Source organism: Aquarana catesbeiana, linkage group LG08 (genome assembly GCF_042186555.1).
Source record: "Aquarana catesbeiana isolate 2022-GZ linkage group LG08, ASM4218655v1, whole genome shotgun sequence".
Classification (NCBI taxonomy): Eukaryota; Metazoa; Chordata; class Amphibia; order Anura; family Ranidae; genus Aquarana; species Aquarana catesbeiana.
This window is the reverse complement of record NC_133331.1, coordinates 77,639,469-77,654,071: the sequence shown is the minus strand read 5'-3', so window position 1 is coordinate 77,654,071 and position 14,603 is coordinate 77,639,469. Positions and strand designations below refer to the sequence as shown.

Below are 14,603 nucleotides of genomic sequence, written 5' to 3'. Positions count from 1 at the left end.
GTCGGACCGGACTCTGTCGGACCGGACTCTGTCGGACCGGACTCTGTCGGACCGGACTCCGTCGAACAATTCGATCCTGTGTGGGCTCCAGCGGACTTTTTTTTTTTTTCCCCAAAAGTCCTCCGGACCTAGAAATATAACACGTTTCAAATCTTTCCGACGGACTCGAGGTCCGGTCAAAAAATCTGCTCGTCTGTATGCTAGTCCGACAGTCTAAAACCGACACTAGGGCAGCTATTGGCTACTGGCTATCAACTTCCTTATTTTAGTCCGGTCATACGTCATCACGTACGAATCCGTCGGACTCCGGTGTGATCGTGTGTAGGCAAGTCCGTTCGTTAGGAAAGTCCGTCGGAAGTCTGCTGAAAGTCCGTCGGATAGACCGTCGGACCAATCTGGTCGAAAAGTCAGCTCGTGTGTACGCGGCTTTAGATGTGCGGTCTTGTTTCGTTCTGAATCGAAATTCTGACAAATTTTTCAATATTTGGAAATTTGGATGTATCTGAATTTCTAAATTACAATAGTAACGAATTTAAAGGCATTCGAGATAACAAAACCAAATATCGGACAAAATTCTAATAACAATTGCAACTCCACCCACTGGAGCTTACTTATGGGGATGGCTTCCCCATGAGCAAACTCCAATGGGCAGAGTGAAACGCGTTAGTGCATGGCCTGTGGGGGTCCAGGCAGAGACTGCCACTTGTTTACAAACAGCAGGTCTTTTTCTGATGTGCAGCTCCCAGGATCGTCTACTTTTATTCCAATATTCCAATAAGGGATAATCAAAAGAGTAGGCAACGCATTTTGGGGGTCCAAAAATGCCCCCTTCATCGAGGCTTGAGACTTAAAACTATGTAAACGGACTAGAAGTGAACTGGATCTTAAATGGTATATGATTACATGTATAGGTCTTGTCAGCACATTATACCACAAGGAAACTGTGGAGATCCTCTGGGGTGTAGAAGATGCCTGCCTGCAAACTAGATCACAGCAACATCATTACCTTTAAGATAGCAACATCAATAAGATAAAATAACCTTACAGTTTCACTACTGTTTTGCCACTTTGCTTAACTATCAATAAAAAGACGTTGATTTCTACTGTCCAATGCAAAATAACTTGCTTATCCTAGACTGTGGAATGTGCATTCCTGAAAATGATTAGCAAGTAGATTATCAAAGTTATTGTGGATATACCCATTACTCTACCGTGGACATCGTGCATATTGTAAGCATAACCAATAACTACTTCCTCACATAGCGCTGGGATCCTGATAATGGTGTTTGTGGCAACCTTCAGCCCAAGATCCTGTAGAAAGAAACAGAATTACAGAGTGGTACAAGGATAAAGGTCAAAGCGTTGTACTGGCATTAAAGAAAGATGCCAATATAGGTAATGGGAAATGTAGAAAATTATTGTAAAGCTAAATGAGCGGTCTAAACATTTTTATTGGGACATTACTAAAATAAGTACCTGTTTTAAGTCATTAAAGAGAATCTGTCATGACTGACACTGTCCATAATTGTCCAAGTACTATTCAAATCAGACAGCAAGGCTTTGGGCAAGGACTGAACCGGTTAGGGAAACTTAATGGAGTGAATTGGTTAGGAATACTTCAAGGGTTGAAGCAGTCAGGGATACTTCAAGAATTGATGTGGTTAGGGATAGTTTATAGGAAAATCTCAGAGAAAGCCGCAGATGCTTTCATATTGTTTGAGAGCAGAAGAAAGGAACATGTGTTGCTGTAGTCCATGGGGCAAGCTGCACAATTGACGTTGTTATTGCCTTGTAAACAATATGGACATTTTTATGCCGCATACACATGGTCAGAATTTCCAACAAGAAATGTTCAATGGGAGCTTGTTGACGAAAATTCCGACCGTGTGTAGGCTCCACCGGACATTTTCCGTCGGAATTTCCGACAAACAAAACTTGAGATCTGGATCTCAAATTTTCTGACAACAAAATCCGTTGTCGGAAATTCCGATCCTGTATGCACAATTCCGACACACAAAATTCCACGTATGCTCTGAATCAAGCAGAAGAGCCACACTAGCTATTTAACTTCATTTTTCTAGTCTCGTCGTACGTCACCGCGTTCTTGACGTTCAGAATTTCCGACAACATTTGTGTGACCGTGTGTATGCAAGACAAAGTGAGGGTAGAGCTTTGCCTCATCTAGCCAACTACATTGCCTGTGCATCCCATCCCAGCATATATTTAAGAACAAGATTCCTCAAGGTTTGGGACTTTATATGGATACAAGGCAGTGATATAAAAAAGTACAAAATTTATTTGACAAACAATAAATCAGTCAGTAGTGTAACAAAAATATAAATATGAACAAATGGCTGATGATAAAAAAAACATCTATTTAGAGGAAAACCAGCTTAAAGTGAAGAGGGAGCTGGCAAAGGAATGACTGACGCGTTTCAATTGCACTATGAAGTGCGGATCTTCCTCAGGGACTTTACAATTTGCACCACTCCCAATGCCGTAGTTCCCAAATATAAGCCCGGGTTCACACTATAATGCGCTGTGGACCGCACAGGAGTGCTGTGCGTCCCTGTTCACCATTTCAGGGACGAATCAGGGCCGATTCTATGCCTGAATTTGGCCCTGAAACGCAGCCAAAGACACACAGCGTTTTTGTGCAGTGCGCACCGCAGCCGCCCCGGAGATATGTGAACCGGCTCCATAGGGAGCCAGTCATATTCTCCTGCTATGCGAATTAGATGTGCGGAAACGCACATCTAATTCGCATAGGTGTGAACCCGGGCTAAAAGTTTTTTGATTTTGCAGTTGATGGACCACACACCTCCGCTCCATCCATTAAGGGGGGATACCTCTCCATCGTTTGATATGAGAACCCTTTCTGGATGTGATACAACCCTCCATGAAATATACACATATCAATTAAGCCTTCACTATTAAGTTGGACATTATTCTAACACTGTTTAAACAAAACTCCCCTACAAGTGACTATGAGCAATTTCTTGGAGCATGGGTGAATTCAGGGTGTCCTTTGGATGGTGTTTCTCAGTCTGGCATGGATGAATGTTTTAATTCCTACTACTTGAGTGTGTCTCTTCAGCTGCTGGTGAAATAACTGTATATTTGGGAACTACAGCTTTGAGAGTGGTGCAAATTGTAAAGTCCCTGAGGAAGATCCGCACTTTATAGTGCATTTGAAACGCGTCGGACATTCCTTTGCGAGCTCCCTCCTGTCTTTAAGCTGGTTTCCCTCTATATAGATGTTTTTTATCTGCCATTTGTTCATATTTATATTGATATTTTTGTTACACTACTGACTGATTTATTGTTTGTCAAATACATTTTGTACTTTTGTATATCACTGCCTTACGTCCATTTAAAGTCCCAAACCTTGAGTAATCTTGTTCTTTAAATGTGTATGCAAGACAAGTTTGAGTCAACATCCTTTGGAAAAAAAACATGGATTTTGTTGTCGGAATGTGCAGTCATGTGTACGCAGCATTACTATGCTATAGTGAATGTATTCCTAGCGTAGTAAATAAAATGACGTTGTGCTCTAACCATTCAATAATGTTCAAGACAAAAATCCATTGATGAGGGGTAGTGTGATGCATTGTTATAACACATTGCATTGTTTAATTTTTTCTTTTTTTTTATTTATTTAACCTCTTGCCCCCTCACAACACGCATGCGTCAGGAAAGAGGGTGAGCATGCTGGCCATATGCATCAATGGGTTGCATTGCTTTCTGAGCTGAGAGTGCACTCACTGAGTGTTCCCAGCACACAGCCTGAGCTGTAAAAGACAGCTCTCAGTCTGTACTAACGATCGGGTGTCTGTGGGAGTGGCTTCTGATCATGTGAACATTGTGAAAGCCAATCCGTGTTTATGTGATTGGTTGATCTTTCCTGCCCCCCAGTTGTGCAGACCCAATAAAGGGATGCTGGGGGGAAAAGGGGTTATGTGTCACAAATTGACACCTAAATCATTTCTATGCATTACAGCTAATTGACATGCAGTGCTTTTGGTTGCACTGCGTAACAAGGCATTCATGCTTCATCTTTATGCAGCGTGCCCCACTGCACCTGTATAGTGTGAACAGGGCACCTAGAAAACAATTGTTTTCTATATGCCCTTGAACTGAGCCTGCATTAATCTATGCAGATCAGCATGAGCAAGCTTGTGATAGCATTCTCAGATTGTGTTGCTAGTTTTTATGCGTTTATGTGAGTAGCGTACCTTTAGGATCTTGTAGGTGTCAGTGTCCCATGTAGGGACAGATGGGTTGTAATATACTCCATTTAAAAAGATAGGCTCCAGTCGCAGGCAGGCATCTTCACGTGGCTCCTCTAAGCGAAATCCCTCATGGTCATAGCCTGAAAGGTCTGTAACTTGCAGCAGGTTATACACCTGAATAGGAAAAAGAGAATCTTAAGGACTTGATTTTCAGGTTCTATTTTTATTGCCCTCTGTGTCTCCACTAAGCAGAGAAAATATGAAAGCGCACACTGAAGTCCGCTCAACTGCAAAAATGACAGGAAGGTTGCAGCTCCATCACCTCCTGGGAAGGGATGGAGTTGAAGACTTCCTGACACTTTTTTGCAATTGAACAGCATTTGGTGTGCGCATTCATCTTTTCTCTGCATGATGTTGATAGTTGAGCTAGATGAGCCCTGTGAGAGCTGCACCCGACAGATTAAGTCACTGGGCAGATGCAGTGGAAGCTGGAGCAGGGCATCAAGTTCGATTGGGTTCCACTAGAGGCAAGGCAAAACTTTACTTTTCATGATATATAAAAAAACCCAAAGGGTTAACGCTGTGCTAGAAAACTAATTGTTATAAATTAAAAATATTTTGAAAAGTGAAAATCCAAAATCAACAAAGCAGCCAGCATCAAAGAGTCAGATACAGGAACTCCAGTGCATGTAATAAATAAAGGATGCAGCGCTATGATAGTACATAATGAAAAATAGTGTAAATAGTTTCACAAAGGAAAACTAAGGCAGTTACCAAAACTGCAAAGTCATAAGATGCGTTATATCTTTTACATAAATTAATTTGTGCTAAAACAGTGATATTAAAGAATTCCTCATATCATAGATAAGTGCCACAAAAAAAAATAATATAATAATTACCCCACCAAAAAAGAGGAAGGTAAGTATGTGATAAATCATAAATAGTGAATAAAAATCAACTAAATTAATTTAATTAATTTAATTTAACACCATAAATAATATATATAAAGTCCCACCCCTAGCAGTGCAAAAATTAAGATTTAAAAAATGACTAAACAGTCCATGAACATTGTGGAGATGCTAATCCAGAAAATGTGGTATAGATAAGTCCAAAATCCCAAATGCTAGCACACCCGAGTGACTGATGAGGCTCCTTACCGACTCAAATGACCACCCAGGTGGTCTCACCAGGCACAGGGAATATAAGGTCTCCCAAAAACCTATAGCGGCATCTGTAGTAATAGCTAGATCTGTGATACTCGGGAGATAAAAGCAAGAAATGCTCCCATAGTGTAATCGTTCACAATGAGGGGATTATTATATAAAAAGAATTGTACTTACAAGAAGATCCAGTCAATAGAGCATATAAGAAATGTGGATAGATGATTGATTAAAAAGTCCCCCAACCCCCAGATGACGTCCTATCGTGACGAAACGCATAGGGAGGGGCCTGTGACGCTGACGTCACTACGTTTTTTCTTTTCCGAGACCGATGGGAAGAAAATGAACAGCGGGAAGCCTGTGGAGATGCTGGGACTTTTTAATCATCTATCCACATTTCTTATATGCTCTATTGATTGGATCTTCTTGTAAGTGCAATTCTTTTTATATAATAAACCCCTCATTGTGAACGATTACACTATGGGAGCATTTCTTGCTTTTATCTCCCGAGAATCACAAATCTAGCTATTACTACAGATGCCGCTATAGGTTTTTGGGAGACCTTATATTCCCTGTGCCTGGTGAGACCACCTGGGTGGTCATTTGAGTCGGTAAGGAGCCTCATCACTCACTCAGGTGTGCTAGCATTTGGGATTTTGGACCTATCTATACCACATTTTCTGGATTAGCATCTTCACAATGTTCATGGACTGTTTAGTCATTTTTTAAATCTTAATTTTTGCACTGCTTGCGATGGGACTTTATATATATTATTTATGGTGTTAAATAGTGCCTGAATGTTATTTAGTTTAATTTAGTTGATTTTTATTCACTATTTATGATTTATCACATACTTACATTCCTCTTTTTTGGTGGGGTAATTATTATATTTTTTTGTGGCACTTATAGATGAGGAATTCTTTAATATCACTGTTTTAGCACAAATTATTTTTTTTATGTAAAAGATATAACTCATCTTATGTCTTTGCAGTTTTGGTAACTGCCTTAGTTTTCCTTTGTGAAACTATTTACACTATTTTTCATTTCGTACTATCATAGCGCTGCATCCTTTATTTATTAAAACTTTACTTTTCACCAGAGCAAGAGGTGAAGGTAAATTTTCCCTTTAGGTGACATCTGTCTAACAGAGGAATACCTCCTATTCTTGTAAGTAGGAATTCTTCCCAACTGGACACAACCAGCAAAAAATAAACTTAAACAAGAATTATCACAAATTTTTACACTATTTAGTTCTTGATGGGACTAAGCACATGTAGTACTTTGCCCCATCTTCCTAGGTGCACTAAAACGCTAGCTATGTAGTTGGACAGAAAGTCAACCCCCCCCCCCCCCCACCTCTTGGTACATGGCCACCCTATAATGCAGTGTGGCACCCTCCTAGATAGGTAGGCACATTTTAGTTATTTTCGGTTTCTGTTGTAGCCAGTGGAGTGGATTTGATTATTTTGGTCTGCTCTGGGCTCTGCAGCTGCAGGTTTGCCTGTCTCCCCCTGCCTTTCCAGGAATCGCTGGAACATGGTGGGTGGAAAGGGTAGAGACTGGCCTGACCTGGTATAGGGCCTCAGCCAATCCCTTGTCAGGAGAAGGACCAGCAGGGGGCTTAGGTGTACATAGGGTGTGGACTGGAGTATAGAGCAGCCTGTTGGAGAGTGATCCAGCCTGAAAGTGCTGTTAAACCTTCCAGGGCTCTGAGAAGCTGCAAGAAGTTCTGGAAGATTTTGGCTCATCAAGGGGCTGAAGGATCAATCCTAATCACAGGAACAACCAGGAAACATCCAAAGAAGATCTTATCAGGAGGCTCAGGATACAGTCTCAGCTGAAACTGGAAGGAGGCATTCAAATAGCCAGAGGCACAGTGAGTAGCCCCAAGAGAAGTCCTGGGAGGGAGACTGTTGCCATTGTGCCCCTTTTTGCAAGAGGGACTGTTCCAAACCTGTTGGCCAGGGTTGTTTCCATGGTGGGAGCCCCCTGTGCTGAATTGTTGAATTTTTTTACCACAGTTTACCGTTTGCTAGATAGTGTCCTCCTTCACGTTTGTTAGTTCTGTGTATCCCAAGGCTTTCTCCCAAACCCTATCCCAGTTCTATAAAACAAAACAAAAACCACAATAAGACACTAACGGCTCATTCACTGTGTGAAGGATTAAAACTTGTGCACCTGGCTGAAAATACCGTGTGGCTGACTGTTTGCACCAAATTGGGGTCAAACCCTGGGTTAAACAGCTGGGACTAGTATAGAGTCTGTGCTACAATTGCTAGCAAGGAGATGGCTGCTTTGCTATGTAGCGCCTGTCTGGCTCCTGGCACTTATCTGAGGCAAGCAACGGTATGAGGAATGCAGAGGGAGGTGGTATTGCAATCTTTATGCCAATCCTTGCTTTGGGCAAGTGCTTTAACCTGGAGACAGATACTCGCTATTAAAGCAGTAGTCTCCTTGCTGGATGTGGTGTCAGAGGGCAGTGCACCATCTCAGCTAGTGTTCTAAAGCACCTAGGAAGATGGGACAAAGTACAAATTGAATCATGTAAAAAAAGTGATAATTCTTCTTTAAAACTTCCCTACTCTAGCCAAAACTTGCCTATACACCTACCTCCCAACTGTCCCTGATTTCGAGGGACTGTCCCTGATTTGGAGCAATGTCCCTCTGTCCCCCATTACTTCTCATTTGTCCCTCATTTTGGTCTGATTTATAAAGTTGTATATAAAATGCACTATTTATCTTACAAAAAGTGTTTCCCAGTGCTAAATCTTTTCACCCAGTTTCTAAATTGTTGCAATTGTAAATTTCAAAAGCCATTATAAAGGAATAGTAGTAAAAAAAATAAAATAAATACAAATGTGGGTTTAACTAATCATTTTTTTTTTGCATAATTCTCCTTTAAGCGGGCATGGCAGGGGGGTGTCCCATGCTTACATACATTTGCTAATAGGTGTCCCTCTGTCCCATCTTACAAAGTTGGGAGGTATACCTATACATACATTTTAAACTACTTTAAAACATTCATAGATCATACCATATTTGCAGACAATTCAGCTTCAGGTTTAAGCAAAAATACACTGGAATCCACAGCCCGTAATGCACACAGGGAGTTTGGCAGAGAGGAGAGGACAAGATTGGTGTTTGCGCCCGGCAGAACTTCGTTATCGGAGAATGAAATCTTCACCTGAATCAAAGAAAAAATAACATATGATTTGCAAATGACCTACAAATTAACTCAATTTAGGAAATGTTAAATAATTCCCAATTCCAGCTCAAAATTCTTCTTCTAAGGTCCCCACTATATATGCCCAAAATATGTAAGCAAAGCAAATGGCCTCTGAACCCCTTATGATAACTGAGCTGTGTACATGTTAACAGATAAATGATATTGTGAGCATAAGAAATGTCCACTATCGAAGAATTCCCAATATGGTAGAAAATGACTGAGACTGAGGAAATGTTCCTCTTTCTCCATTAACCGGAGTGATCCTTTTAGTGAGTCGGGAGAGCTGGGATATACTAACAAAACAGAACTGCCAATAAGGATGACAAATGGGCAGGTCTCCTATCTGCTGTCAATTATGAAAAGAGATTTGTATGTTTGAGTACGTCAAACATGTGACTTGTGAAGCCAGAACTGTACACTGTCACTGTATACTACAGCAGATGTGTAAGCAGAAGTGCAAATTGCAATGTGTGCATGCAGTGCCTTCACCCGCTGCTCTGTTTAGTGCATTACATTTCAATTTTTGTCTCAGAAAAAAGATAAATATACATTCTGGGAAGCTTTGAATTATTTTCTGTCTACAATGACTACCTCATAAATGGCTAATCTAAAAATGAGTAGTTTCATTGCTCTGAGATACTCGTTATTGCAACTCCCTTTAATGCACAATCTTAAGGCACCACTTCTAAATTGTAAATAACTAAACTAATAGTTTTAGATAATGCAGCAGCATCTATACACATGAGACACTCTTTGTTACAGGTGATTTATACTTACAAAGCAAATACACCAGTGGCGGAACTACCAGGGTCGCATATGCGACCATGCCATAGCGTTCTGCCACTGTTGGGGGAGGCAGACCTGACACTTCCCCCGGCACCTTCAGCCATTAGTTCACTATGCCGTGGCAGCTCTGTGTGGTGCCCATGTGCCTGCATCTCCCTCTGCCCCTCCGGCCAGTAGTTTAGCTATACAGTGGGGGGGTCTCTGACCTGGGCAGTGCACAAGCAAAGCTTATCACTTGTGTACTGAAGCCGGAGCCTACCCAGGTCAGAGGCCCCTCCCCTCTCCACTGTATAGCTGAACTGCTGGCTGGAGGGGCAGAGGGAGATGCCGCGGGCACCACAGAGCTGCCGATTGCCCCCCTCCTTCCCCACTGAATATTGAACTGCTGGCTGGAGGGGCAGAGGGAGATGCTGAGAACTACAGAGCAAATGATGTACAGCAGAGGTGAGTGGCCATGGGGAGATCAAGGTAAATAAAGTACACTGCTGTTTGTGTTGGGGGGGGTTAACCACTTAAGCCCCGGAGGATTTTAACCCCTTCCTGACCAGAGCACTTTTTGCGATTTGGCACTGCGTCACACTTTAACTGACAATTGCGCGGTCGTGCGACGTTGTACCCAAACAAAATTGACGTCCTTTTTTCCCCACAAATAGAGCTTTCTTTTGGCAGTATATGATCGCCTCTGTGGTTTTTATTTTTTGCGCTATAAACAAAAAATAGCGACAATTTTGAAAAAAGCGTAATATTTTTTACTTTTTGCTATAATAAATATCCCCCAAAAATATATAAAAAAAATGTTTTTTTTTTTTCCTCAGTTTAGGCCGATTATGTATTTTTCTACATATTTTTGATTAAAAAAAAAATCGCAATAAGCGTATATTGATTGGTTTGCGCAAAATTTATAGCGTCTACAAAATAGGGGATAGTTTCATGACATTTCTATTTATTTATTTATTTTTTATTAGTAATGACGGCGATCTGCGATTTTTATCAGGACTGCGACATTATGGCGGACACATCGGACATTTTTGACACTATTTTGCGACCATTGTCATTTATACAGTGATTGATGCTATAAAAATGCATTGATTACTGTGTAAATGACACTGGCTGACAGAACACATAGTAAAGAAACAGTGTCCCAGAAATTTTTTTGGAAATGTTGGCAACTATGCAGGAAGGGGGCCCCCTGCAGAACATATGAAAGGGTCCCGCTGTGGGACCATAATAAAGAGCCCTGCAATGGGAGTAGAGGCCCCTGGAATCAGTGGAAAGGGCACTGGGACCAGTGGCAAGGGCCCCAGGACCAATGGAAAGGGTCCCAGGATGGGTCAGGGGGCCCCTTTATGGTTTCTTGCATTGGGGCCCTGGAGGTTCTCGTTACGCTTCTAAAATGCACCTTTGCACACTGGTACTGGCTACAATTTCAGTGTTTCCCTTCTCCATCACATTACCCCATTGCTAACATAGAGGGGCAGGGAAGGGGTAAACAAGGATGCCGTGCAGGTGTCCAATGTCCTCCTTATCAACTGAGAACATCATAAGTCGTTAGGACATTGACAGCTGGATTGTACAGTGCTCAAAGTTATAATGTTGCACAAAAAAACCTGTGACTTTGTGTAACAAAAAGGCAGGCTTAATCCACCTGCTGGCTTGTACACTTTTTGGACAATTTTTAGGCTTTTTGCCAAGGCACCCCTGAAGAATCCAGATGGCAGCCCAGGGTGCCGTGCCACAGCACCCTTGTTAAAAAAGGCTGCACTGGAATACCCCCACCATCCAGTTGATCAAGGTTTGGTTTCACAAAATAAACAATGGATGTCTAATGGAGGAACTTGGACATACTCTAGGAGCCTCCACACAGTCATGGAACGATTTTAAGACTGAAGGAAAAGTTCAGAGGTCTGCCCAGAGTAAAGCCTCGTACACACGATCGGATTTTCAGCAGGGAATTGCGTGATGACAGACTCTTTGCCTAAAATCCGACCGTTGGTAAGCTCCATCAGACAATTGTTGTCCAACTTCCCACCAACGGAAATGGAAATGGAAACGGAAATGGATGGCAGGCTAGTAAATTTTTGGCAGACAATGGTCTGTTGTCAGATTTTCGGATCGTGTGTACACAAGTCCGTCACACAAGTCCAAAGTACAAACACAAATGCTCGGGATCAATGCTCACCAAACACGACATTAGCAGAAGGTGCCCAAAGGGTGGTGCTCAAGAGCTGAAATTCCAGGCAGTACGTCACTATGTTCGTTTTTGTTGACCAACAATTGTGTGCCGTTGGTATGCAGAACAAAATCCAGGCACACACCCTTCGGACAAAAGTCTGACGCTCTGTTGGCCAACAATCCGATCGTGTATACGAGGCTTAAGGGATATATTTATGTAGCATGGAGCCATGAGTGCCAATATTCCTTTAGATGTAAACCAACTACTTAGTTGATTTTGAACTTGCAATAACATTCATGTTTTTTTAATGAAGGTAAATGAACAAGTGTGAATAAACCCTAATTAAGCCATGACCCTACTCCCTTACATTTTCAGCAAGTACAGGGGGTCCCCTAGTTACAAACATCCGACTTACAAACGACTCCTACTTACAAACGGAGGGAGACAACAGGAAGTGAGAGGAAATCTACCCCTAGGAAGGGAAATTCACTCCTATAAGTGCTATTATGGGGAAAAGGTACCTCCACTGATGCTTTATCACCAAGGCTTGTTTCCACAACAACCCAAAATTTTCAAAATCCAATTGTCATTGGGACAGAAAGTGAGGTGAAATCTTCTGAACAGGGGCACACACAGCAAAACAAATGTTACAGGGGTGTTAACCCTTCCCTATGCTATCCAAAAAGCTTAAAAATAGTTTTTTTGGCTGGAGCTACACTTAAAAAATGTACCTGTTCCGACTTACAAACAGATTCAACTTAAGAACAAACCTACAGTCCCTAACTTGTTTGTAACCCGGGGACCCCCTGTACAGAAAATAGCTGTTGATATTGCCAGAAATGCTTTCCAAAAGTTTCCTTGTAATTTTCTATGAGCAGTAAAGAAAGCACAGACAACCCTTTATTACTAGTCCCATCAATCCACCATATAATGATGATGAACAAAGGCAGACATGTTTGAAGTCCAGCCTTGGTGGCAACCATGGCTGCCCCCACGGATACAATGCAGAGATCTGTGTAAACGTGAAAGGGCTGGAAGTGTGTTCACTGGATTATCAGATAAATACACGGGAAAAGCCTGCAAAAAAAAAAAAAAACATGCAACTACAAAGCTACAATATCTAAGGACTTGTAATGCCGCGTACACACAAGCGGACTTTCCGGCAGACTAGGTCTGACGGACTTTCTGACTAGGTCCGACTGACTTTCCGAACCAACGGACTTGGCCACACACGATAGGACTAAGTCCGTTCATAAGTCCGTTCGGTTTGAACGTGATGACGTAAACGGGACTAAAAAAGGAAGTTCAATAGCCAGTAGCCAAAAGCTTCCCTTGTGTCGTATTTGGTCCGTCGGACCAGCACACAGACGAACAGTTTTACCAATTTTAGTCCATCAGACAGATTTGAAACATGTTCTATTTCTAGGTCCGTCAGATTTTTATCCCGAAAAGCTATCGGACTAGCCCACACACTATCGGATTGTCTGCCGGACTAATCCCGTCGGACCTAGTCCGCCGGAAAGTCCGCTCGTGTGTATGCGGCATAATTAGCAATATATTCAATTTTTGATTTGGGGTATAGATATTGTATATTTTAACTAAGCAGTGCTTTTAACTAAGTGCTTCCAGGCCCCCCATAACAGCTGGAGTCCAGCGTGGTCACAAATGGCTACTTTTAATGGGCAAGATATGAGCTTATACTCCATATTGATTAAAGGCAATATAAATAATGTCAATATCCATACCTTGTTTCCAAAGCACTTTTCTAATTTGAAGCTGGCACTGTCTGCAATGACCTCACTACTGTCCAGAGTAAGATAGACCAGCACTTTAGCCAAGGGTGCCGTATTAACATTGACGGGAAGCTTAAATGTAAAATGTCCATGTGACACTGCAATGAACAGAAAAATCATGTTATTGTGTACTTCCATCTTAAGTCAAAAAAACATTCCAAAACTATTTTTTAAAACTAACTTAAGGGAAGGATTGGTGCCCCTGAGCATATCATTTCATTCAACATTTTAAATCAGCTAATGTCCAGTGATGCTTTCAGCTGCTAACATTTTCAGTCTGACATGTCACAAACCTAGGCGTTTAAAATTGAGCATACTGTATTAGCAAAAAAGCCTAAATACAAGGTTCCTGAAAGAATGGAGAGTGCATACCATCTTCTAAGCCCCACTATTGGTCAGTGAGGCCACCCATCACATTAAAGGGCAATAAAGGCTTAGGAAGTATAAATGGGTATGGCCAACATCTTTCTCAATTTTTTATTTATTTTTTACAGGAAAAGTCTAGAAATGCAGGAAGATTTAGCTGCTTATATCTCTGGATCTACTGAAAATTATCACATGTAACTTTCACCAAACAGTTGAGCTTGTCCCACCTCTTCCACCCCTTAAGCCTTCTTATTGGTCCTTTAATGTGATGGACAAGTTAATTAATCAATATGGTATCCCGGAAGGCGCAAGAGGATTTGATCAAGCTCAGTTTATATTTAAAAAGTGATTTTCGCTGCAGGTAATCAGTATTTAAATGACCTTGTTGCTATACAAATATTTTCAAGCAGGCCTTGCCTGTAAAAAAAATACAGGACATACTCACCTTTTCTGCTGCCCATACCATGAAACTCCACTTCAATGCTGAGAATTCTTCTGCTAAAATCTGTACTGAGACTGACACTTCTGGTAGTGTCAATCTCCTAGGTTCATCGCAGCTCTCAATCCATTACAGGATGCAGTAGTGACATACAAATCAGCAGAAGTAACCAGTAGGAGCTGTGGGGGGCCTAGGAGATTTACCCTCCTGGAAATGTCGGTTACAGTACAAAAGATTTCTCAGCATCGCAAAGGAGTTTGGAAGCTTGGGCAGCTGGAAAGACAAGTGTGCACTGTGTTCTTTTACATATGATTGGCTTGTTTGAAAGACCTATATCGAGCCTAGGCAGAGACAGACAAATTTTGCTCTATAGATCATATAAAATAAATGTTACAGAAATCTATTGTAAAATCTAGAAAGTCTCACAT

At 41.6% G+C, this 14,603-nt stretch overlaps 1 protein-coding gene across 2 annotated transcripts in view; it reads right to left on the bottom strand.

The window, feature by feature from the left end:
* Nucleotides 1–14,603, bottom strand: part of LOC141105863 (alpha-2-macroglobulin-like) — a 127,175-nt gene that overhangs the window by 57,102 nt on the left and 55,470 nt on the right. Inside the window, exons 14-17 of one of the 2 annotated variants that reach the window (XM_073596016.1) lie at nucleotides 13,323–13,468; nucleotides 8,427–8,576; nucleotides 4,236–4,406; nucleotides 1,200–1,311 (exon numbers count right to left, since the gene is read on the bottom strand). In XM_073596016.1, coding sequence (XP_073452117.1) covers nucleotides 1,200–1,311; nucleotides 4,236–4,406; nucleotides 8,427–8,576; nucleotides 13,323–13,468 — 579 coding nt within the window. The remainder of the gene's footprint in view (nucleotides 1–1,199; nucleotides 1,312–4,235; nucleotides 4,407–8,426; nucleotides 8,577–13,322; nucleotides 13,469–14,603) is intronic. The other variant, XM_073596017.1, reaches the window with a different exon arrangement.